Source organism: Lichenostomus cassidix, chromosome 14, assembly GCF_008360975.1.
Source record: "Lichenostomus cassidix isolate B80296 chromosome 14, HeHo_3.0, whole genome shotgun sequence".
In the NCBI taxonomy this organism is placed as follows: Eukaryota; Metazoa; Chordata; class Aves; order Passeriformes; family Meliphagidae; genus Lichenostomus; species Lichenostomus cassidix.
The window spans coordinates 5,085,436-5,111,805 of record NC_139495.1 but is presented as its reverse complement, the minus strand read 5'-3'; the positions used below and the strand labels follow the sequence as shown (position 1 = coordinate 5,111,805).

General features: G+C 49.5%; 1 protein-coding gene across 1 annotated transcript; it reads right to left on the bottom strand.

Annotated features, from left to right (window-relative positions):
• Positions 1-232: 232 nt before the first annotated feature.
• MICALL2 (MICAL like 2) lies at positions 233-24,393 on the bottom strand. Its single transcript, XM_085074585.1, is given in 18 exon segments — positions 233-1,747; positions 1,749-1,819; positions 1,911-1,957; positions 2,875-2,989; positions 3,291-3,364; positions 3,728-3,818; positions 4,378-4,501; positions 4,987-5,042; positions 7,739-7,912; positions 8,454-8,569; positions 8,711-8,786; positions 9,636-9,871; positions 10,081-10,752; positions 11,124-11,245; positions 11,852-12,012; positions 14,039-14,180; positions 17,696-17,744; positions 24,119-24,393. Coding segments are annotated over 18 exon segments (2,655 nt in total). The 5' UTR covers positions 24,262-24,393; the 3' UTR covers positions 233-1,561.
• Between the last annotated feature and the right edge of the window lie 1,977 nt (positions 24,394-26,370).

Sequence of the window (26,370 nt, the reverse complement as noted above, 5' to 3'; positions counted from 1 at the left end):
GCATGTCCCCCCAAACCAGTTTATCTTCCCCTCTGGGTAAGGCAGGTCAACAGAATCCGGGAAAAACCCCTTGGTGCCACTGCTCCCTGAGGCCATGCCATTGTCCTGCAGGCTCTGGGCAGGGCAGTTACCCCATCACAGGCACACCAATTACCAGAGAGGGACTGTCAGTGCTCACAGTGACCAGGACAATCCAAAGTCAGTATCCCAAACTCACACCGGGATGCTGAGATTTGCTCCAGCAGTTCTTTATTGGGCAGAAGCACATGCAGGTCTGGTGTCCCACCACTTGTACACACACGGTCCCCGCTGTGGGCACCAGGGAGCCCCTCAGGCACTGTGTCCCACCCCGAGCACATCCCTGCCCGGGCCGGAGAGTCCCACTGCCACCTCGTGGGAAAGGGACGCATCGCCTCTGCTCTGCCGCCGGGAGCAAACTTCCAGGAAAATCCCTGCTCCTGATGAAAACAGGACCCGAGAAACCTCGAGTACCTGGCGTGGAAGGAGGAGGTCCACGCATGCCAGAAGAACCATGAATTAATCTGATCTTTCCACGGCTGTCTCCATTCCTGCTCCTCCCCAGGTTGACTGAGAAGAGAGGGTGCACCCAGGGCAGGTGTCTGGCTGCAGGCACTGGACTGAGGCAAGAGTGGAAAGACTCTCTGCAACAGCCCAGGACCTGCTTCTACACTCCTGGTCTCGCCAAGGTGAGACACAGCACCCCTCGAGGGCACTGGCTGTCCAGGGATGGAGCTCAGGAATTGAAATATTGGTCCCAGAAGACTCAGGGGTGAGGCAAACCCATGAATTCCCTTGTGCTCCCAGTTAGCACAGGTTATTAAAATGAGAGTTCTATTCATTTTCATTAGAATAGGACACAGACAGTGAAAACCCTGCTTCACTGAGCAGTCAGAGAAATAAGGAGGCTACAAATCTCCCCCACAGAGGGAATGAAGCAGTGAGCAGCCCCGCATGGCTTTGAGAAATCAGCCTACGGCAACTTCCAAAAGAGGTCTGGAAACAAATCACTATTGCTGAAACCACTGTGGGTTGAGAACATCCCACCCCACAGAGGTGGTTCTGCTCTCTGCTCCCCCCCAAATGTGGGGCCTCCAGTTTGCACTGGTTGATGAGAGGGAAACCATCAATCCCTCTTGCCCCGGAGCTTCTCCTGCTCTGCATCTCTGATCCTGGCCAAAGAGCCACAGCACAAGCAGGGAGGGAGGAAGGGAGGGACAATGGTCCTTCCACAGCCCGGTGCAGTGTCCTGGGTGCAGCCCTGGTGACAGGCATGGGACACCATGGGGTGCCATGCAGGGCCATGCTCCTGCATTCAGGACTGTAATGATCTGAGCACAGGGTGGGCAAACTGAGCTCTGCCCTCCTGAGCTGCCAACAAGGCTAAACCAGCTCTGAGCTAGAGCCAAAGAAGGAAAACAGTCCTCAAAGTCCATCTGCTGGGAAAGGTATCCCTGGGTCCCATGCCAGGGCCAAAGGGGATTCACACTGTCCCTTTGGTCAGCAAACCTGCAGTCTCCATGTCAGGGAGCAGAGGAGCTTCTCACAGTCCAGGAACTCCACGAAAGTAGCACTGAGGAAGGACCACACCTTTGATGGGCCTCTTGGGGCCTCTCACAGTCCTGCACAGCTCCAAGAAAGCAGCACTGAGGAAGGACCACACCTTTGATGGGTCTCTCTGGGCCACTGGGAAAAGAACATCAAGCTCCTCAGCTTTACTCTTATTTTTTCTGCTTCCATATTTTGGACAAGCGGAACTTGTTCTTCTTCCTCTCTTGCTCCTGGTTCTCAAGAGATCCATCTGCAGGAGAGGGAGCAGACACAGAGCACATTGAGACCCACAGCTCCAGTGCTCCCCAGTGCTGCTCTGTAAGAGGAGAAAGGGCCCTTACCCAGCCTCTGGATCATGTCTGCCAACATCTTGTCCTCCTCTTTCTCTCTGTAAAGGAACAGCAAGGTATTAGCAAACTTTGCTGTGCTCATGACAAGCTGGTAGACACCAAAAACCACTTAAATACTGCTCTTATTCCCCTAGTCAGAAATGACCAACCTCCACAGCCTACCCTGATAAGGCTGCAGGAAAAAAAAACCAACAGTTAGAGTCTTAGACATTAGCAAATTCCATCTGGTTCCCTTGAAAGCAAGGGCCTGTGTGGGGATTTCCAGACCTTCTTCCAGCTGGCTGATGAATCATCTGAGTTCGCAGAGTGGTGAGACACCACCACACCCAAGGAGGTGACTGAAGTTGAGACACAGCAGCCCAGGGTTCTACAGAGGTGCTCACTGCCATCAGGGACAAGCACACTGCTGTGACCACCTGGTCCTGGCCAGTATTAGAACCCACAAGCAGTTGGTGCTCTGAGGTCAAGAAATGGAGGCTGTTCTCAGCATCAGGAGGCACAACTCCAGCTACTTAACACAGCAGTCTTCCTTTGAACTTGGGAAGCATCCAGCTCTTGGCTACAGTTGTTCCTTCACTTGCTGCAGCAGACGAGCACATTCCTGACTTCATGTTCCCAGATTGCTCCTGCATCTCCCATACTGCCTCCAGCCTGCCCATCTCCAGCCTCTCCCTCTTTCCCCCGCATTCCACATCTTCACAGCCCTTGTTCCCACAGCAGCTTTAGCTTGAGAGAGGAGTGAACAGGGCTGTGGTCCTGATCTCCTTCCAACAGCTGCCAAGGATGTCAAGACAGCAGCATTTAGGACAAGATGGTTGATGACAGGTGACCACCCACCTCTCATGGAGCAGAAGTCTGGACTACAGCCATTCATCCACCCCTACAGCCGGGGCAGCAGGGGAAATATAATGGAAATACAGTGTTGGCTCATTTCCCACCATCTGAGGGCCCTCACCTGAGTCTGTCCTCATCCAGGCAATCCACAATATTATTCCGATCATTGACTATGTTTAGATACGACTCCAGCAGTTCCTTCTCTTGCTCCTTCTCCCTGGGTGTCTTCAGTTCCTCTGCACAAGACAAGGGAAGCCCATCTCACAGCTACAGGCAGCACCTCCCCACTGTGCCTCCTGCCTCCACCCTGCTCCAGCAAGTCTAGTTTTATAATCCTCACACTCAGGGGAACATCCTACATCCCCTCACAAAGCAGAGGAGGCTTGGATGTTACAGGGAGTCTGCACCTTACAGGGAACACTCGCAGGGCACCTGCAATCCCTGGCAGTGCCTTCAGACCAGAAGGACATCCCAGACCTTGCACACAAAGTGGAGGCTCCTGGGGCCAGCAGGACTCCCACTGTGGCCAGTCTTTACCTGCTTTGCTCATGAGGCGTCGCAGATCCATCTCAATATTCCACTGCTCCTCCTCCAGGTTCTGCTGCTTCCTCCTGGAAGGAATGACAGAAGTAATGACTTACTGCCCTGCCATGCCCCAGGGTTGAATTCTTCTCCTGTCATGCTAAAGTCTCATCTTGTGTTGCTCACCACCTAGGCAGGGGCTGACGGGTCAGGGGAAATCTTCCTCCATCACATTTCCGACACTTCTCTCCTCAAAAGCTCCTCACAGACCTTGGGTTCTCAAAGACCCACCAGCTAACACATCATGATGCTGGCAGCTCTTCCAGAGCCATCCTCGATCCTTCTCATCCCACCAACTGGCAGATTATTTTTTTGGGCTGCCCCACTCCCTGTCCTTCACTGCTCACAGGTGAAGTGCACAAGCAGATGGGTGAATTTCTGGTAGTACTCACTTGTACATCAGCTCTGATTCCTGTCTGAGCAGCAGTTGTTTCTCATGGATCAGTTTGAACCATTCCACCATAAGTGCATCCTCGGATTCATCTGCAGAGGAGACAAAAGGCAAGAAGCTGCATCAGTTCCTGGCTCAAACACACAATCATCTCAAGGGAGAGTCTAGGATGAGCCCCAGGCCACCTCAAGTGAAAAAAGGTGATCTTTGGAACTCCTGTGTACAAGGGATGCAGGTCACTCCTTCTGGATTCAAGGAAGCTGCTCATGGATACTCTGCTACAGGACACCCAGGTCATCTTCCACATGGCTGCCTCAACTCTGCCCCTCAGCAGGAACCCACCAAGCCCTGAAGAATTGGAGCCAGCCATGATGGCCAGCCTGGCTTGGGATCCAAAAGCCAGATCAATAGCAGCCCTCCACTCCCAAAACTCTCTGATCCTCAACCAAATCAGCACAAGACCTTGCTCAAAAAAAATGTTATCAAATGGACAGAGAAGGTTCAAAATTCCCTGGGCTTCATCTTTGTATACCAGGTATCTCTGGCAACCTGGTGTCTCATATACAGCTTGAGCTCCTAAAAATGGAGCCAAGAGTACCCAGGGGTAGGACATGAGCCTCACACCTCCCCACCACAAGAGAGCTCCTTTACCTCCCTCGCAGGCACGCAGCTGCTTCTCCAGATCCACTCCTTTCAATTCCAGCTCATCCAGCTGCTTCTCAATGTCACGAACCTTCTCCTGGATTTTCTCCTCAGGGAGGTAGTCTGGGTGCAGCTAGGAAAAAAAAGTAGGACCAAATACAGCTCAATGCCTTCAGACCTGCCTGCTGAGGTCACAACAGAGATGGGAAAGGGCATAAGGAGCCCAACTACAGAGCCACAGCCAGGGAGGGCCAGGTCAGCAGAGATGCAGAGCTGGCTGCTCACAACAGAGCAGTGGCCACTGCAAGGCTGTGACACACCTGCTGTGAGATAACTCCATCAACACTTGTCAGCCTGCAGACATTCTCCCTCTCTCTTTGGGGAACGCAATGTCTACCATAGTTTTGTTTGGCTCTGTCTCATTCCAGCTCCTGTTCTCCCTGCATGGGAGATAACTGGCAGCTTCTCCACCTTGTCTCTGCCCCAGAGCCTTCCACTCTTTCCCTGGGTATCCAAATAAACCTTCCCAGTAAGACAAACAGATGTATTTGGACACGCACTCCAGAAGGATATCCAACAACCCAGGCTGCTCCCCTTACACCTAGTTTCCAGCCATACCTTGGTTGGGGACACCACTTGAGGCTTGTCTTTGCTTTTTGGAACAGGCAGTTTAACTAAAAGGAAGAAAAAAAAAATCACACAAAGAATATCACAACAACCTTTAAATAATGTTATGGTGTGGGACAGTGCCTACACCACCAGAGCACAACACGTCCCAGCTACCCACCAGAGGTCACAAATGACACACATGCATTCACATGCCTGACCAAGGTAAGAGATGTCCTCACAGCCTGATTTACTCCTTGTGGCTTGTCACTCAGGTCACAGGTTGCTGCTTTCATCCCCAGGGTATAGACAGTCACCTAATTCAGGTGTGACTTTGGAACTTCCACCCAAGAATACTGACTTCCACGTTCATTTACTATCTTGTTAAAACCCAAAGGGTATTTACTGTGGCAAAACACATCCCTTATTAAGCTTCCAAAGGATAGCACAGACAGACTGGGTTACTGTCACAGGAAACACCAAGACATACTAAAAATGTCCCTTTAGTGCTCTTTTACAAAGGAGTATCAGTAAATACTGATGAAACAGAGATGGTCTAGGGGACTTCAGTGTAGATCTCAAGAAACTAAGGTTCAATTCCTCCCACAAAACACTTCCTAGGTGAGAAGTCCCTTAGGCCCCACTACACTGCATTATTTAGGCCCTGGACACCTATTAAAATCAATCCTTAAGCAATGTGTATTTGCTCCGCTGTGCCTCAGCTTCCTCTGCCCAACTGTGCTGCAAGGATAACTACAGAAGAGTGTGAGGTATTTGGATACCCGAGGGGCTGGGCTGGATAATTACCACTGAGAGAGAACAGAGGCATACGTGGATGATGTGATAAGGAAGGAAAACTCTACTATCAAAAGAGCACGGCTGTAACAAAAGCAGCAGCGATGCAGGCTCAGCACACACAAGGAGAAAGACAGGACAGACAGACTAGAGGAGCCTCCTGAGGGTCTCTGGCAATTGAGGAAGAGCTCAAGGACAGCTCTCCAGTTGCCCAGCCCTTGTGCTTTCTAGGAAGAGTGCAAAAGGAGAAGATGCTGGATGAGGCTGTGTTGTTCCTGCACTGCTGGCCTCCATCAGGGATCTCTTCCCTCTGGATGCTGCTGGTTTGCTGCTCTGTGCACTGCCTGCAACTGACACTTCTCTTAGAGGTTCCTCCAAGAGGGACTTGGCCTGCCTCAAGCTGTCTGCCTAAACATTTCTCTCTTCCAGTTCAGTCCTGCATCTCCAGCTTCCTTCCAAGTGACCTCTGCAGCACCTCCAGCCAAGGCAGAAAGCTGCACCACTGATGGTGAGAAGGCCACGGTCACTGGAGGGGAAGAGCCTGTAAAATGATGCTGTGACCAGCTCAGGATCTGATATCCTGATACCCTCAGGTTCTGGCTTGACAGACACAGGATGGCTTGGCTGCTTGCCAGCAAGCTGGAAGTAGGACAGTTGTCAAGAAAACCCTGGAGCCTCTTTTCTTGACAGAAGACACCACACACCGCCAAAGAAAACAAATGATCTACAGAAATGTTCACCATCCACAGCCTCACAGAGCCTCCAGGATTGAAGGCAGGAACAGCAGCTGACTGTTCACAGGGACTTTCTGAATGCTGAGGTGAACACCCACACAGAGGAGCAACAGCTCTGTCCTAAACCCACAGCCTGCCCAGTGACAGCAGCAGGAACAAACTTTTCATGTGACACACTTGGGGAAAGTGGGGAGAGACTGCCGGGAAAGTTTCCCAATGCCCTCCCACATGGCAACCATTAAGCTTTAGAAAGAAGGATATAAACCTGGCCTCCCTTATCTTAACAGCTCACTTCCTGGGAGAGACTAATGAACCCTAGGGCTGAGTCTGAGGAGAGAGGAGGTGGAAAGTTTTGGGAAAATGCTGGCAGAGGAGGCACATCAAACTTCTAAAAGAGACAACACAACTGGAGTTTGAATGTTTTTTCACCTGTCAGGGGTGCTGGCTAAGGACAATGCTGAAACCAGCTGACAAACAATAAAGCATGAGGCCATTGAGCCATCAGGACCCATCCTGCTTGCTCAAAGACAAATATCAGGGGAAGGACTGAGCCCTGCTGTTAGAATCTTCTACTCCAGACAGGTAAGACAGAGCTAGATGAGGTAAGGAAAGGGGAGCCAAAGAAACTGGGCAAACAGAACAGCAGCAAACATCAGGTGAGTTCCAGAAAGTTTCATTAGCATTGTGGTGGGATATGTCAGAGCAAAGATAACTGGACATTGAAGGAGAGGTGCACAGAAAAGCTGTGGCTGAACAAACGGGAGTAAGAAACTGGATTAAGAGTAGGAACAAACTGGTCAGGACATCTTTGAAATCCAAGAAACAGTAGCCTTGGCTCCTGCTCCTGTGAGTCGCACCATCTGGAGTCTCTGGTTGACAGTTCTCCATTCCTTTCATTTCCTAAAGCCACTCAACTGAGGAGGAACAGAGACATCAACTAGATTCCAGATCGCCAAATTAGGAGATGGTCCTCTTCATAGCACTGAGTCTAAAGAATGACAGGGCAGTGACCTTGAAAAATTCCTATTCCTTTCCCACTGAATTCTCTGGCCTTGCTGCTTCCTGCTTAGGCCAAGCTGGCTAATAAAAATTAATTACACAGATTTTGCCCCCATGACAACAGCCACAGGGTTAGCCACAGAAAACTTAAGGACACATATCCCATACTGACCACTCAGGATGTTCTCTGACAGTGCAGAGGAGAGGGTGACTTTAGTAGGCAGAAGAGATCTTACATGTAGCAGTGCTTGTCTTCAACTGGTTGCCATCTTCCTCCTTCTTGGCAGAGCCTCCAGGATGTTCCCAGTCTTGCTTTGCATTCTGACAGCTCCTGACAAGATCTGAGCTGGGAATCAACAACTTCTTTGTGAATCCCGGAGCTTCCTTTCTTTCATTCCTTCCAGATGAAGCTGGATTAAGAAGCACAGGAAGGTTCTGGATAAGAAACTTCAACCCTCATCTCATAAAAATCCCTTTATTGTCTAATGTCTCTGGCACTCATCACTAGCCAACTCCATTGCTAGTCCTAGTCCTCTCTTGATGATAATGAAGGGCATAAGCCCAAAGTAAACATGGAAGGAAACACTGATTACAAGGCCAGAGTAAGAGAAGAATAAACATTTGGGAGGAGAATAAACAGTTGGGAACCATCACCAAGATTTCTCAACATTACACAAACATGCAAGAGACAGTAAGTGAAATCTTGCTGGCTGTCTTGCAGAAGAAGGGAACTCTAAGGAGACTCAGGCCCTCTCCTTGGGGAGGCATGAGAGGCAACCCATCAAAGGCACAAAACAAAGGCACCAGAGGGCCAAACCAGGTGCAGAGAGCAAAGACCCCTAAAAGCAAAGCACAGTCTCCACCAACACATTCCTCACATGTGCCTTGCAGCACTAATGCCTGTTCCCTTCCTGATGAGCAAAATGAAGGCAAAGCTTTTGTCCTTCATACCAGAGTCCTGCTTTGCTGGTGGGACAACTAACAGGCTTGGCTTCGTCTCCTTGTGTGCTGGGCTCCCTGTTCCCACCTGGGAGTTATCAGTAGGTTTCTTAGAGCCATCTTGGTCCCTGCAGAGAAGAAAGACAAAGGTAGGAAACCATCCCTCTTGCAGAACGGTCCACAGGAAAAGTTCTGGACATTGTGGTCTTGATCTCCATCTGGGATGGTCACAGTTGTCATGGAAACCCACCAGCTCCAGAGACACTCACTTGGTGGCTACAGGCTTCAGCCGAGATCTCCACCCTGCTGGGCTCTCAGACTTGTCTTCACCAACATTTGTGCTTCCTGAAGAAAGGAACATAGCAAGGTAAATAAAAATAAACAAGAACAAAAACATCCAATAAAAAGAAACAAGCCAGATTTGAGTCTCAGGAGAATCTTAGATAAGCCATGCACTGGAGCAGATACTATGATGTTATTGCAGCAAACCAGCAGCAGCTCAACAAGTTTAACATGGACAGATTCAGATACAATAGGCAGTAAATAATCTCAGCGGCATTTTGTCCTTTGCAGATCAAATGCTTTAAAACCACACAGCTGCAGAAATACAGCCACAAAGTAAATGAACAGGCACATTTGACAGCAGTAGAACACAAACAGCTCAGATCTCCGACACCAAAGGCTGGGGTAGGAAGAGAGAGAGACAAAAAGCCCTACAAAGTCACAGCAAACTGCAGACAGACAGTGCATCTGGCCCAAAAATATCCAGGCCACCTGAAAGTGCCTGAGACATTGGGAACCCCCAGAATATCATCCCTTGGCCCACTGCTAAGTCACCATGGTGGAAGCTTGGTTCAAAACAGACAAGAAGGTTTGGTGACCTCGAACTGCAACCAAAAAATCATGCCAAAGTTCTGGCAAGGTCTCCCATCTGGGGAAGTCTACCCAAGCCTCTGAAAGCCACCATGGTCCCAATGTTTGATGAGAGCAAGTACAACTTCAAATACCTTGAGATCCTCAGAGTAGTAAAACTCACCATGCTCGAGGGAGTAATTGCACAGGGATAAATGGAGGTGTGTTGAGCCCCACAGCTCAGAAAACCCTTACATGGTGGTACAGACAGAAAGGACAAAAGCCATGGACACATCTGGAGTGCTGTGTCCAAGCAGAGCTGTGTGAATCACCCATCCTCACCTTTAATGCCTTTTGACTCTGGCTTGTGCAAAGAGTCAACAGGTTTGCTGGCAGCCTGGCTCTCATCTTTAATGCCTTTTGATTCTGGTTTGTGCAAAGAATCAACAGGTTTGCTGGCAGCTTGGCTCTTGGGCACAGGGTCTGTAATCTTTTCCTGCTTTGGTGCTGTGTACCCTGTTTTGCTGGGCTGTGTTTTTGGAGCTGGACTCTGAGAACTGGTGGGAGAAAACTTGCCACTGCAAAAAAGAACAACTTAGTGAGTCTTTTTGAAAGGATGGACCTTTTAATTGGCCTCTGTTCCAATGATTTGTATGTGTCCCTCTACATGCCTTTAAAACTGAGCCACAAAAGCAGTCAGGACAAAGCAAAGAAAGATTCAGGGGTTCTTCCAAATTATCCCAAGGACCATCTTGGCAGTTAAAAGGGAAAGAGAAATAGTGCTTACCTGCTAGGTGCTGAGGAGCCACTGGAACTGAGTCCTCCTGGCCTGCCTGGAGAAGTGCTTGATCCAGACAGAGCCTGTATAATATGGTTACGTGCCTGATCCTTCTCAGCATTCCCTCGACTGACCTCCACAGTGGTTCTGGCAGGGGCAGTTTTATCAGGGCCATGAGGAGACTGGACTTGTTTTTGAGTGTCAGAAGTTTTATTGCTGGAGGACTCTAATGACCGAAAAAAATTTTCTCGGGCTTGCTGTGTTTTTGTTGTGGAAGATGTCCAAGGAGGCTTTGATGGGGTGCCTTCATGGTGATCTGTTTTGTTCCCCAACGAGGCACCTTTGCAGTCACCTGATTTATTTACAGCTGAGGACGACCATGGAGTGTTTACACTTTTGAAGCCAGAGCTTCCAGAAGAAGAAACAGATGGCTTGGTTGAATTAGTGAAGCCTTCCTGGCTGGGTTTCTTCAACACCTGCTCTGGTTTCTTGGGTTCTGCTGCTTTCTGGAATGCCCTGGCAGCAGTAGGGGCTGGGGTACTGTCAGGTTTGTTCCCAGTACTGTGGAGCCCAGAGATCTGGACGTTGTCTGGCTGCTGGTGGCTGGTACAGATGAACGTGCCGGGCTCAGGCCCAGCTTTGTAGCTTCCAGGAAGAAGCAAGTTCCAACACTGCCTGCACCTGTGGATACAAAAGTCTCAGGAAACATCCTCCAGAGCACTGTGAGGTCACTGAAACACAGCTGGGAGTGCAGGCACAACTCCACCATCCACAGGAAGGTGAAGGTACCACACTGGTGACAAGCAGACCCTGTATGCACATTCCTCAGGCACCAGAACAGGAGCTGTTTATAGCACAGCCTGAAGTAGGAAAGGCATAAATGAAAACAGATTTGTGCAGGGAGTTTCCCTTACACACAGGTCAAGAGCAAGCCCAGATTGCTTCCACTATAAACAAAATGTGCCACACCACTCTGTCTCCAGTCCCAAAGGAACCAGGCTGGCCCTCTGTGTCCCCCAGGGCTATGCCCCCTCTTTGAGGAGCTGCTGTACCTGAAGCAGTTCCTGTGATAGAGCTTCCCATCGACCAAGTAGCGCTGCACCAGGTGCACATGTTTGCCACACACCCCACAGCTGCTGCTGGGGACATTCCCACTCTCTGCCAGGACCCGTTTCTGTGGGGAGAAGCAATGGGTGAGCAGGCAGGACCATGGCCCTGGACACAGCTACAAATCTCCCAGGCGGGTGAGTGTTTGGCATGCACAGCCAGGACAGAGAAGTGATATCCAGGAAATCCCCTCTCCCTCTAATCCCTTTGTCATAGAAGTGGAACAGCTCTCAGAAGGAGAAAGGTCCTCCCACAAAGCCAGAGGACCAGGGTGCCCTGTCTGCCTGTAGGCAAAGGTCTCTGATTTAAATTAGCTGGGAAAGGGCTTCTACCCTGCTTTCATCCCTACTCTGCTTTGAAACTGTTCCAAATAATAGAATCAATGTTTTCCAACAAAAATAATACTTCATCCTGTAAAAATCTCCATCACCAGCATCTGGAGACAGCAAATCCATGTGCTAAGACACCCATGTCCTGTTCACAATGCATCCAGGCTGGCTGATGGTTTTCCAGTGACTCCTACCTCAATCCATGACCGAACCAGACCTCTGGATTAAATCCCTCACAGTGAGCAGAAAATTTAGAGACTAAATCTTTACCACCAGGAGCCTTAACTAGCCCAGCATTCTCCATCTCACTGATCAGATTTAAGGTCCAAACCCACATTTCTTACCGTGGTAACTGGGGAGGTTTCCTTTGGCTTAGCTCTGGCTGGTGGGTGGGCAGGAGGCAGTTTTGGTGGCACTGGCTTAGGAGGCTCTGGAGCAGTTTTCTTCCCAGGATGCTGCTCTGGAGATTCAGAGGAAGGACGCTTGATTCCAGCCATGCCTCCAACTGGAAGAAGGGAAGATTTTTAAGGGAATATAAGGAAAACTCGTGGGTTTAGGAGTAATTTGCAAAATAAGAATATCCAGAGGTGCCTGATGAGTAACATGCAAAGCACACAAGGAGACACAGACTTCTTTCATGAGCAGTTCTGTACTGGACTGAGGGGCAAGAGGAAACAAGTGAATTGCAACAACGTTCAGCTGAAACTGCTGATTTTTCTCTTCTCAAGGAATTTAATGAAAAGGAATGAAAAAGTGAAGAAATGCCCTCAAAATTCACTACAAGTGGAGAAAGAGGAATCTCCAACACACTTCAGTCAAGCAGGGAATGATGCCCTGTGTCCTGGAAAGTGAAACTTCCCTGGGAAATAAGGCCTCCTGCAAAGTTTTTACCAACACAACCCCCAAGTGTCTCACAAGGATGTTATTTCTGCACCACTTCCTATTCCGAATGAGATATCTCTGTGTTCCTTGTGGGATATTTGAGCCACAGCTTCACTTTCCTAGTGGCCACTTAAATTGCCACTCGTTTGAAAGAAGATTATCCCCTGCTCAGTAAACACAGAAAGGGCAGGGAGCAGAGAGGGAGCCCAGTTCCCAGCAGCCTACCCTCAAGAAAGCTAACTATCCAAATAAACACCCAGGGCTCCAACTGCAGGGACCAGGGGACAGCTGACCCAGTAAACAGCTCAGGCTTGGGCTTCCCCCTCACTTCCCACTTGTGCCATTTACTGAATTCCCAAAGCCCAGCACAAAGATGGGTGGCTTCAACTCTTCTCTTCCACAAATGCATGACCTCACTAAAACATTGTCTGCTCACCCTCTCTGTCCTCTTGTGTCCTGCTTATTTCATGGTCCTGCTGGAACCCATCCAAAGGGCATGACTGTGATTCCATGATTCTGCTTGGTGTCAGAGGGCACATTCCAAGCTGGGCTCATTTTCAGACATTCACATTCACCCCAGCAACAGGAATGCAACCAAAGTGTTTTGTGGGACACTGGAGAGTATAAAAATGTGCTGTGCTTGATGACGTGGTAGACAAGATGCAGGGGGGAGGGGGCAAAGACCCCAACCTGACCCAGATTCTCACCACTTGGCACAAACACGATGGAATTTGTTTGACTTCAATCAGAATGGTTTTAAAACAAGAAATAAAAAACAAAGAGGAAGAGGGAAGAAGTTGTGGAGGGAGAAGAAAAGCATGCATAAATGTGTAAAGAGGTGGAGAAGTAGAAAGTGTTTAAACATTAAAGGCAACTCTGAATGAATTGTGCTTTCTATCCAAGATGTAGGACATTTTCAATACATATCCCTCCATTTAGATTCACCTTAACCAGTTAAGTCATTCATGTCCCACTTTCTAAAGTTTTCTCTGGAGGAACCTGTAAAATTGGTTTATTATATTATTTCATTTTGTGTGAGCTTAAAGCCAAATATAAACCAAGACTACAATAATGCTCCTGTGAGCCCAGATAAACTCTCCAGTATGTGAATGTAATGCCTTGGCAGCTCTGTGGCCTGTCAGAATTTCTATCACAATTATGTCATTTAGGGTGATAATTTTTTTCTCCTTCCTTCTGGAATGAATGAATAGAATGAATGGAACATCGATGCTGTTCCATTGGCACTGCCTCAGAGACAAGCTCAGCCTTGTTCTATTCCATGTTCTCACCAGCCCTCAGGTGTAGCAAGGACTGGAAGAGGGTTGGAGGTGCTCGAGAATGGAAAATTGAGGTGGGGACCATGGAGAGGAACCTTCAATGCTCCTGCCTGGTTGGACCATAAGAAATTTTACACTGTTACATTTTAAGGCAGTAGTTTTAGAGACAAGACATGACCCTGTACCCTGCCAAAAGCACTGGTGCAACTGCAGACTGGTGTGCAAAGACATCAGATTCCCCATTGAAATAGTTCTGGTACCAAAAAGGCCTCTGTGCAGTCTATTTTGCTTTTTCAAGCTTGTTAGGAGGCAAGGGAAAGCATGAAATGAAACCCTGATCCTTCCCACCCCTCCAGGGAACATGTTACTTACTAGGAGACCGTCCATGGAAGTAGTTATAATACTGAGAAACATAGGTGAGGATGCTCAGCCTGTCTGGTACCTTCAGAGCAACCATATCCTCTGCATCCAGTAGGGCTGGGATTCCCAGCTCCTCCTCTGCCACTCGAAATGCCTGGAGAAGGGAAAAAAAAATAAAAATGGAGGGGGTCTTGTCCACACCAGGCAGCAGAGCTGCTCCTCATCCTAAGTAAGAAAGTGCACTGCAAACAGCCCCACTCAAATAATAACTCTACTGGGGAACAGCTGCACCAGTTTAACTCCTACATCGTAGGAACCAACAGAGTCATGGCTTCCAGCCACTGCCTTGAGAAATCCAGGCAAGGAGCCAAAAATCTGGCCTGGCAAGCTGGCCATAGCTCACTGCACAGTAACTCACCTGGGCTTCCCCTGCTCTTCCTCCAGCCTGCCTCTGTCTGTGAGTGCACAGCTGCAGAGAGGCAGGCCTGGCAGAAGGGGATGTGTCAGTCCAGGCTGGCAGACTCATTTCCAGGCTCCCAGCCCAACCTGGAGCGCTCCCCAATTAACGGTGGGCTGGTAGGTGCTTGCAGGCAGCTTTCATCTCTGAGTGCTGTGCAAATGTTAAAGCTTCCTGACTCCTCCTGCCTGCTCTTCTCCATCTGAAAATGGGAAATCTTGGGCTGCAGGAGGGACCCCCCTCTCCCAGATCAGAAAGGGGGAAGAGAGATGTAATGTAGAAGAATTCTTGATACACAGCTCCCTTCCAGCTTAACTGTTTCCATGCTGCCTAACATGTATTTGGGGTAAATATTCCTCTTTGTGGTGCCCTCTGCTTTGAAACTGCAGGTAAAGGAGGCAAAAGCTATTTTCTCTTGCCTCTGAACAAAAGCCTGTAATAGAATACAAAAAAATTTGCAACATCCAAACTTCACCCTTGCTCAGCTCAGTTTAGGGTTTTTACTAAGGACCTTCTCCAGCCCTGTTTCTTCCCAACTTATGGGAAAAAATCCTTTCCCTCTCCCTTTGGAGAATCCCTGTCGAAATGCCAATACAGCAAAGGAAAAGAGCACTTGCAAGACCAGAGGCACAAGAAAGGCTACTGCTTAAGTCCACAGGGTAAGGGTTAAAAAAAACTTGAATATATTAAACCACTCCGCATCTGACCTCTGGCACGGACACACACAGTGTTGGTGCACAAGCCAACCATTCCTGCTTAGAAGGAAACAAACAGCCACTATTTTTCAGCAAGATAATTACCATTTTTTTCCATTGGGTATCCCAGTAAAAATGCAACAGAGCTGACATTAAAAATGCTTTCAGCCAGTTACCACCGGCTGTGTCATCCCAGCTGCCAGCCAGCCTGGCACTTTCCTGTCTTGTAAACTGGTACTTAATACATTCTTTGGAGTGTTCCCCACTGCACTGGCTGCACAACTGGTCTGACCAGTTGAGTTTTCTTGCTGGACATTCCTGGTGTGAGGTTTAGTGGGAACACAGGTCATGCCACCTCCTGCCACACTGTGCCATGGGTGACACCGGGGCAGTGGGCACAGAACAAGTGCAGGACCACAAAGAGGAGGATGCTCTGTGCACCCAACTGGCTTGGCCAGAGCCTGGTGAGCAATGCAGAGAGCAGCATTAGGATGTGGTGTCTCCATGCCTGCAGCATCCTTGTATTCCTGGGAACTGCTCTTGCCTGAAGACCCCATGGGATCACCACTAAACAGGACCAGTTGTCCCTCTCCTCTACCCACCTGCCCAGGCTGGCTTTAAAGGACCAACATGTTGGTTTTGCATTATGTTTTTCATCAGTGCAGCTCCAAGTGCTGTCCAGGGGGTAAGTGCCACTGTTGCCACATCCATGCAAAATAAGAAAGTGATACACTCAAGGCCACCTGAGCTGGCCTGGCACAGTTTGGCTCTGGCATTACCTGCTACACCACACCACCATCAACCAGCACTGAATCCAAGGCCTCTAGACACTTATCTCTTATCTACAAATTTTTGAAATATCTAGCAAAAAAATGCCACCTACTCAAATTTTTCTAGGCTTTGGGGTTGGTTTTGTGGCACTTGAGAAGCGACACATTCCTCCTTGACAGAAGACCTTATGTGGCAAATTGCAGTTTAAACAAGATGCTTTTACATGCACAATACAGCCCTTGAAAAGAAGTTTTTGACTAGTAAGGCATCAAGGAGGGTTGGGACAATAGCAGAGGAACAGTGCTGGGAGAAATCAGACCCACTTGTATCCCAAGGACAGGCAGAGCAAGGAAGTGCAGGAGCTAGGATGGAGAGCAGTCCAAGGGGGAGGCCAGCCCAGGAGCTGGAAGAGAGGTGGAAGGTCAATCCCACTGACAGCACAGCCAAGGCAGCAGGACACCAGCAGTGAAAGGACAACACAGACAAGCCATCCCGCAGCAGGTGGAGCGAGGAAGAGAGAGCAAAACAAAGGACATAAAAGAAACTACGAAAGGGGGAGGAGGGGACACACAGACTGCAACAAAGGAGAGGAGCAAGTCTTTATGAGAAGCACAAAGAAGCTTTTCATTAATAAAAGCAGCAGAGGCAGCTTGCAGAGCTCATTTCCCAGACACAAGCAGACACCGTCAGCCCAGCTGGAGAAGGAGCAACACTCAGGGATCCTCAGCACTTCAGCCAAGCTATCTTTCCATGGAGAAGAGGCCCTGACTCCTGCCAAATACCAAACCTCCAGGGCAAAACGTGGGGTCTGAATCTCCCCTTGAGGAGAGGAACACACAGGGCTGAACACCAGAGCGTCACTAACTGTTCACAGGCTGCAGCCCCAGCCTGGGGACAGAGGGTCTGCCATGGGAGCTGTGGACATGGCCAGGGATGAAGGGGAGCAGAAGCTAAGGAGCCATAGGGGTAAAAGTTTAGCTCTCCCAGAGGCGAGAAGCACTTCAGTCAGCTCACTGCCTGAGAGCATGTCACTCCTCCAGCCCAGACAAGAGTAAGCTGCCATGGTTCGTTCATAGCCCAAGCTCCTGCCAAGCAGCCATGAAACTGAGTGGAGCAATGCCAAGGGAAGAGAAGTGTTATAATTCACTGCCTCTCCTTTTGTGATGGAGAGAGGGAGTGGAAAATCCTTCCTTGGATCACTAACACCATGCTTGAATCCAGTGCAGGAGGGGGTTGGCCTGCCTAACTTCTATTTTCTTTATTGAAAGAACATGAGAAACTCCAATGCCAGGCTGCAGTGAAGTGCCCAGGCAGGATCAGGTTTTAGGATGTATCCACCTTGATTCCCTGCACCAGGAAGGAACAGAAGTGGGAGGACACTCCCTGTGCTTCCCCTCTCACACCAGCTACTCCCCAGCTCCTGTTCCATCCCTCAGGAACATCACATACTCAACATGTCCATGTTTTGCCCTCTAGCACCTCTGTCTGAGCTCCTGCTGTCACAGGACACACTGGAAACAGGCATCACTGTGTGGCCAGCCAAGAAGTATGAACAGTCTGAAGGTGCTCTCAAGCAACCAGCCAGCCTGGGCATTGCTGCTCAAAGGAGAAGGCTGGAAGGTGCAGAATAAGGCAAAGGATTTGAACACTTGGCACACTGTGTCTGCAGGGTTTCTGTTGCTAGATCACATGAGCAAAGTGCCAAGTCATGGGCTAGACCAAAAGTAAACATTAAAAGTCACTTACCAACTTGTTGTTCTCGTACACATTTTCTTTTCTGAGGGAGTCAAAGTTTCTGAAATACAAAAAGAGAGAATTCTCAGGTTGGTGATGCAGAGTGAGCTGCTTCACTTCCAGCTTCTCAAACCTCTAGGAGCCTCACTGGCTCGGGGGACAGAGCATCCCATCCCACCCTCAGACAGCTCCAGAGAGAGCAGCCTGGCAGATCCCACCTGAGAGTCACAGACCTGCTGTACCAGGACAGAGATGCACAGCAGACACAGCCATCAGCCCACAGGGAGCCCAAGACAATTTTGGCACATCTATCCTTGCAGAGCTGACTCCCACAGCTGCCTGAGGACAGGACATGCTGATGCCAGAATGTCCCAGGCAGATTGAGGGGTTCTGCTGAGACAGCCAAGAGCAACCCATAGCTCAAGCGGTGGGTTTTTGTCCCCCACAAAAGCCTTGCTTCTCTCCCACCTCAAAAAGATATACCCATGCCTGCTGGCCAGGTTTTAACACTCTCTCCCTGAATGTACTTTCCAGTCACATCTATGTTCTTCTCCTGTCTTGAAAGTTGTCTCCACACAGAGAGAGCTCAGCTCCAAGGAGGTCTCTCATGGATCCCTCACACACTGCACGTATCACATGCTTCTCCAATACACCCATATCCCCTGATCTCAGAAGCTCCTGGGTCCTGCAGCACATTAATTCTGGCTTCAAATCCTCTTTTTCCCTCTGGCAGAGCTCCATGAAACCAGCACCAGAATCTGCCTGGGAAAACCTTAGCCCACACCATACTGCATCTGATAACACCAAAGTTGCCAGTAGAAATCTTACTCTGCTTTCCCCAGGGCTGTTAACTTTTGATTTGTAATCATAATCAGTAACTGAAAAGGAAGTGACAATCACTGTTTGCAAATTCAAGCCAAAGTCAACAATTCCTTTCTGCTGTCCCCAGACATCACTTCCCTCTTCACCTCTCCCCAGATTTGCTTTCCCCTTCCCTCATCCAACTTAGATGCCACTGTCTCTGCTGTGCTGGGAACTCAGAATCTGGGATGTGCAGGGACAGGGATGAAAGCAGAGAGGAGAGTCTGTGCTACTGGAAATAGAGCCACAAAGCAGCGTGCTCCCTTGCCCATAGCAGTGTCCCATGCTTAGGAAACAGCCATAATCAGCTTTATTTTAAACTGACTGGCACTTGCTAAACAGGGAATACAAAACTGGCTGTTGGCTGGCAGCCCTGCACTCCACCATTGCTCCGTTCTGCCCAGGCGAGTGGGCAGGGTCAATTCCTTCCTGATAACCCCGTTTCACTTTACAATCCTTGTATCTGCTGGCACACAGCTGAGCGAGAGGCTGATATCTGAGAGGGAATTCTCACTGATAAACAGACACCAGCACCAACTGTTGCATTTTTTGTACGTAGCACCTTCATATCTGCTGTGGACCCATCGTATTAGTTAGTCCCTCACCTCTGGGATGAGCCAGGGTAACTCTGAGAGCCAGGGCAAAGCTGGCTCAAAATGACTTATTCATGAGACAAACACATGATCTGTATCGCAGCCGGGGAACTTTTTCCACTGCTTGTACCAGCAAGGAGTAAGCCAGGTCCTTTATCTACTCAGCACAGAAAGTGGAGCATTACATCATAAATAAGAGAGGCACCTTAAAGAGGCTTGCTCATCATGCCACAGCCTGTGCCTCCTCCCTGCTTCCCACATCTGGTATTGCTATGTGGGATAAGGAGAGAAAGAATGACAGATAAGACCAAGAGGTTAAACTCCCCCAAAGAGCGCTTAAAGACAAGGCACATCCCACCTCTAAATCATAGACTCTTTCCTGTGCAAAATCAAAGGGAATTGCAGAGGTTTTCCTTCAAGCAGTGCTCCTGCCCAAAGATTTCCCTGCCCTGAGACAATGGATTAAAAAGAGCAACAAAAATAAACATGAGCCAAAAAAGTCAGTGAAACAATAGATACAACCATCCTTGGGTTAAGTCAGGCCAGAAAATAGGCTTTTTCTGAGAGGCAGCTGAAGGAGGTGATTTCAGCTCTCTGCCTCACTCCCAGCTTTGCTCCCAAATAGTATCTGTAGCAGGGAAAGGTAACAAAACACTGCAAGAGCAAAGAGGAGCTCCAGCATCCTTGGTCATTCTGACATGTAAGACACTGGAATTACTATTTATTTTGGGTTAATGGCCTTCAGCCACACTCACTGCTGTTTGCTGTGGTGGTATGTGCATTACCTGGCATGCAGCAGAGACCTAAAAACCCCAATCTTTTGATAGTGAATGTCTCAAGTCCCCTTCTATTCCTCAAAAGAGAGTGCAAACAACCAGGTTATTTGGTCATTTCAAAAGTCTCCTGACCTCTCAGCATCACTCGTTCCCTGGCTAGTCAGGTGAACTGCTTACATGTATTTCTTTTGGAAATGGATCTTGCTGGTGCATCTCCTATCTTAGAATATCAAAGCTCTCTGGACCAATATAATCCTAAGACAGCAAAGGTAATACAAACAGAGAAGTAGGAGTTCTCCACTGAGAAAACACAGGCAACTGAATTAATTGGAAGAGGTGAAAAATATAAATGTGACCCAAGAGAGAGCCTCCAGTGTTGGAAACAAATCAGAGTGGAGTTCACTAGCACAGGAAGAGCAGAGAAGTTTTTTGCTCCCAAAAAAAACCTTTCCCTAGCAAAAAAGTGGCTGAGTATTTCTCATGCCCACAAATCTCCGTGACCACCCCCAGCTCCAGCTGCACAGACCCAGCACTCACAAATATGCCACAGTCCTGCAAGCACATGTGCTTCCATAGGAGGAATCTCTGCTGCTGCTGCAAGCACTAACTTGATTGGAAACTTGACCTTGGAATGGACTGAGGAAAAAAATCCCAGAGCCTTGATGGCACCGAAAAAGTTTCTGCTTTTTGGCACTTTTGTGCTATTTTCTCTACAGATAATGAGATGTGCAGTCAAAAGGATCACTGAAAAGGAGGGAGGCATCCTTTGCCAGCTCACAGTCCTTGGACAGGGGACTCAAATCCAGACCTTTCAGCTGTGCTCTTTCTGGAGGTGTAAACCTGGGGAGGTGGGACAGGGCTGGGAATCCCAGCTGTCCCCCATGGGCTCATCCTCCTCTCAGGAATGACTGCTCCACTCTGCCCTGCTCTGGCTGGCAACTGCAGAGTGCTGCCAGGGTGACCTCAAGCCATCCTCCCCCTGCCCGCGCCTGTCACACAAACCACAAACCCACCAGGCCAAGCAGGAGGCTCTGCTTCACCCCAGCCTTTGGCTGAGGAGATGGAGACTGCAGACAACCCATTCCCAGCAGGGCCAGGGTGACCTCATTCTGCCCTGCTGAGCTGACAATGACCTGCAAGTGCTGCTGGAGGAAAGGGCACTGCTGCTGCTCAGCTGCCAAGGGGGATTTTACCACCATCCCATTCCCAGAACACCAGCTTGCAATCTGGGAAAGAGCAAGATCCCAGGATCTTAATCAAAACCGTTCCTTGACATCTGGCATTAATATCTGAGTGAGCGTGCACAGCTCCCCTGCCTCCTCTAACTCATTTATCAGGACAAGGCCACTAAAATCGTGGCTGAAGCTTGCACAACCTTCACCACCACACGTGGCAGCTGCTGACCTCAGCCTCCCCACCATGCTGCCACGAGGCTTCACATCCCTCTGAAAGGAGATGTGCCCAGGCTCTACAATCATCCCAGAAAATGGGCTGGAGCTTGCCTGACACAGTGCATGTGCCCAGCTGGGACTGACTCTGAAACACTCTACAGCTGGGACAAAAAAGAAGTGAATTTCCACAGTAAGTCAGCATGGATCTCCACTCCTCCTGAGCATCCTTGCGTGAGCGGGAAGTGTGTGGGAAATGCATTTCTAATTTTACACAGCCGTCCCTGTTCACTGGTAACACACAAGCCAATATCAGCTAAGTTCAAGAGACGTTATCATACTTTCCATATGTTTGTTTTCCAGCAAGAAAACAGGAAGGAAGGAGAGACCCACACCAGCCTGTCCTCTGAGCCACATACACCACAAGAGAAGCCCATGATTATGTCCATGTTTTGAGCTTGAAGTTTGCCTGGTAATTTTTCAGGCTCCCTGCACTCAGCTCAAGAATGTCATTTGTGTAAACTAAGACAGAAAACACACTGTTGCAAAACTCTGCTCTGACTGAATCATGCTCTGCAAGTGATTTATGCAGCAGAGCTGCTGCAAACACACCAAGGTCTCCAAACACCAACTAGCCCTTTCTAGTTTTACTTTCAGTCTGATGTTTTTAATGTTTAACTGGATCTTTGGTGGAAGCAAGGACAGAAGCCCAGGAGGGACCCCTGGGAAGCAGGAGTCATAGTCACACATGCAGCCAGCTGCACTTCTCCACCGTTGTCCCCTGCACCAAGAACACTCAGAGATGCTTTTAGGGATACATGGAGAATCTGCACAAATATTCTGCTCCAGGATCCGACACATGGCACCCAGCAGCCCTGACCACCAGCCACTTGAAAGCATCATTTCCTTCCAGCAGGACTTTGCCCAGTCATTGATACACGTGGTGCTTTCCTGTATTACAGCACTGACACTGATGAAGTAGGTCACAAATAAAGGCTTCTCTTACTTTAACCTTCAGGAAGCCCATGCTGAGCTGGTCCAAGTCAGAAAGAGCTTCTGTAAGGTCCCAAATAAAGTCAGGCAGAATGTCGATCATAAAGGAAAATGAAGAGGAACAGAGAGACGCCTCAAGGAACATCTTCCCTCTTCAGCACAGGACAATTTATTTAAGAGATGTCTATCTGCAGCCCTTGTTGCACAGTTCAAGGATTATAAACAACTCACTAGACTGGGCAATAGGATTATTCCAATTCTTACATCACTTAGCCCCTGTGTACAGCCATGCTCCGGATGGGCCAGCTGCAGGAAGCAGTCACAGCCCCTCCACGAGAACACCTCAACCTTTCTGCCCCTGCACTGTGTCTTTTTGGGACTGTGAATCAAAGGAAGGAAAGGAAATATCTGGAGTCACATGGACATGACAACATGTCAGGAAGTCATACACAGTAGCACCACGGTGACTGCCCAAGCTCTGGGACAACAAAGTGTTCCTGGAGCTCCTGCACAAACCTCCCACTGCCGAAGTCTGCTCCAGTTTCTGTCAAGTTTCGAGACAACAGAGGAGAGAAAACAGCAAGAGATCGTCTCTCAAGTTCAACCAGAAGCAAGACACTTGTAAGAGGGATGTCTGCACACAAACCCACGTGGCAGGCTGTCCTGGAAGATTGAGGAAAAAGGCAGAATACATGGAACAGGAGGAAAATTGCAGTACAGACCACCCAACCTGTTCCACACTCAGCTGGGCACATCTGACCAGGAGAGACCTAACACATCAGTACTCCTGGGAACTCTTTTCAGTGCTGCCTTGCCTTAATCTTCCCCCTCAATTGCCCCATCTCAAAGACCAAAGAGTCCAGAAGAAAAAAAACAAAAATGAAAAACCCCAACTATGAAACTGAAACTGTGACTCCCTTTGGCAAGTCACCTTCACAGACGTTAATATTTGGGCAGGGACAGTTCAAAACTCACTGGGCACCAGCTACGGCACCAGCAAGGTGTGGAATGCACTTAACCTCCCACAGACAGAGCTCTAGATGGGAAAAACAAGGATGTGCAGGAATCCAGTGGCTGTGGGGCCCTGCCCTTTTACTGCATTTTGTTTAAACAGCCCTCGCCTCACGACTTGTGAGCGCTGCACTGCTGTCGGGCTGAGCAAGGAAAGCCCAGCCAGAGCAAACACAGCAGCAAAGAAGGAAACACTGCCCCAAAGATCAGTGCCTGAACTTGTTTTGCAATGGCAAAGACGCATTTAGAACATCTATAATCCAGCTACTGAGGGAAGAAAAGGGAAAAAGGAAGAACACATGGAAAAAACCAGCACGTAGGCTGGGAGAGTGGAGCTTTTCTCTTGGAGATTCTGAGCGTGGGTGTGAGCAGAATGCTGCTTGGTGATGTGCCTGCAAGGAGGGCAAGGAAGGTGGAAAGCCTGGCGTCCACAGCTCGATGGGTGGCGGGATGGCCACAGTCTATTCACAACCTGATGGATGGTGGGATGGCCACAGTCTGGCCAGGTGTCCTGGGCGGATGGAGAACCCACAGCTCGATGGACAGCAGGATGGCCACAGCCCACCCACATCTCAATGGACAGCGGGATCGCTGCAGCCCAGCGAGGGTTCTGGGTGGATGGAGAACCCACAGCTCGATGGACAGCAGGATGGCCACAGCCCATCCACAGCTCGATGGACAGCAGGATGGCTGCAACCCATCCCTAGCTCAGTGAACAGCAGGCTGGCCGCAGCCCAGCCAGGGTCTCGGGCCGCGGGCAGGGGTCCCAGCCCCGCCGAGCCAGAGGACCTCGACAGCCGGCACGGTACTCACATGAGGTCGGGGCGGTGTCGGTGCAGGATGGCACAGAAGGCGAGGCCGTCGCGGAACGAGGTGGTCATGTTGGTGATGCTGACATCGCGGTAGCCCTCGCACTGCTGCCGGCACCAGAGCTGCAGGTTCTGGATGGCCGCCATGGCCCGCGGGGGGCGCCGGGGCTCGGCAGGGCCGGGCAGGGCCGGGCAGGGCCGGACCCTCCGCGCCGCGCCGTGCCCAGCCCGGGCCGAGCAGCCGGCGGTGGCGGCCGGACCGGCGGCGGGGAAGGGGCGGGGAAAGGGGCGGGCGAGGGGCGGGCTGGCCCGGCGGGGCCGAGCCCGGAGAGCGCTGCGGCTGAGGGGGGCCTCGTCCCGGGCACCGCGCTGTGCCCACACGGGACCCGCTCTGCGGAGGGCGAGAGTAATTCCCTTTGCTCCCCAACAAAAACGTCAGAACGCCCTGCCCGAAGGGGCGGCCACCAGGGGAGGCCGGAATCAGTCACTGCGAGGGATGTTTTCTCTCCGTTTGGAGGAGAAAAAGTTAAAAGTCACCATAAAACACCTGAATGTCACCGTCCGCTGGATAATCCCGCTCAGGCTGGGCGGATACATCATCAGCATCGCCAAGTCACACCGAGTGTCAGAGGTGCCGGAGCCGCCAGAGCCCCTCTCTCCCATCCTAAAGAGAGACTGCCGGGCACAGAACGAGGAGGAGGAGGAGGAGGAGAAGGGAGGACGAAGCTCAGCTGCCCAGAGCCTGCCCAGAACCTGCTCAGAACCTGCCCAGAGCCTGCCCAGAGCTCTCGCTGTGGCGAGGGAGGGAGGCCAGCCGGCAGCTTGGGGTTTGCCCATGCTGGGGCAGCACACCAGGCATCGGCAGTGCCGTGAAATCATGCAATGGCTCGGATCGGAAAAGCCCCGCAGCTTTCTCCCTCCACGCTCCGGCACACAGAGAAGTGTGGGTGGCTAGGTGAGGGACAGAAGGACAGAAGGTGGCCCTGCTGCCGTCCTGCCCCGCTGGGCTCACTCCAGCACTGCTCGCAACACACACGTCCCGTAAAATAACTCACCAGACCTCATGCAGCTGACAAAACATGAGAAGAGACAAGGTAACACTTAAACAGCTGCCTATAAATTAGGTAAAAATAATCAATAATACATATAATAAATTAACGGCATTTCTGTGACATGATATGGATAATATACATTAATATATAAATACCTCACAAATAATTCAGAGTGTTTCCATTTCATCAACAATCACTGGCCAATGTATTTACTTTATGGTAAGGATTATACATTTCATTATAAATGGCTTGCTGGGCATGTCAGCAACTTTTACATCTCCATTCACTTTATTATTAATGGTTTCCTGAACAGTAATGGCATAATAATGCACACAATGCAGCATGAATATTTGATGTGGCATCTATAGTCTCCCATTTATCATTTATAACAGGCTACAAAAACATTATAAAACATTTATTACAAATTTATAGATCACTTTATACTAAAACAAAGTTGTGTTATAAATACATTATTAATCCTTTATGCCATTTATAGGAATCCCTTGTAATAAGGCCTTAGCATATGTTGCTGCACAACCGTAACAAGAGTGGTGTGGTGTGGTGTGGTGAGGAGGAAATATGGCACTGTGAGCCTGCTCCCAAGTCCTGGGAGTATTCTGTGATGGAAAGCATAAACATCTGCACACAAAATTAATCAGACTGTCAAGAGACAAATGAAAAGAAATGCCGGATTAACTCAAAGTTGGGTTTTTACTCCCTGCTTCCCACAAAAAAGACACTTCCTGGAGCCCTGGAAGATGAGTTGTCCCACATTTCCACAACACCTTTGATAAAATTGCATAATTTACCAAAAGCCTGGTTAACAATGAGCAGCCCTTCCCATCCTCAGGTAACTTAGGGCTTGGTGGGAAATAAACAGGAAGCGCTGGGTTTAGGAAATGTGTTTGTGGAGTTTCTGTTTAGCAGTGTGCATCCCCTGCTGTGCTTCCAATTGACATAGTGCAGCACTGGGAAATGAGGAGAAGGAAATGATTTTTGGAAATGGAGTGGTTGTCAGTTGCCAGTCATACACACAGTGAAAATCAGCTCCTGAGAGCAGCTTTGACACAGCTGTACTCACCCCTTTCAGATTTAATGGCCCAGATGGGGCACAGCCCAGGGAATGAGACTTAGTTTTTTAAAAATATATTTGTTTAACATGACAATCTGCCTTCTAACAAACCCAGCTTAATGAGTCCATGCA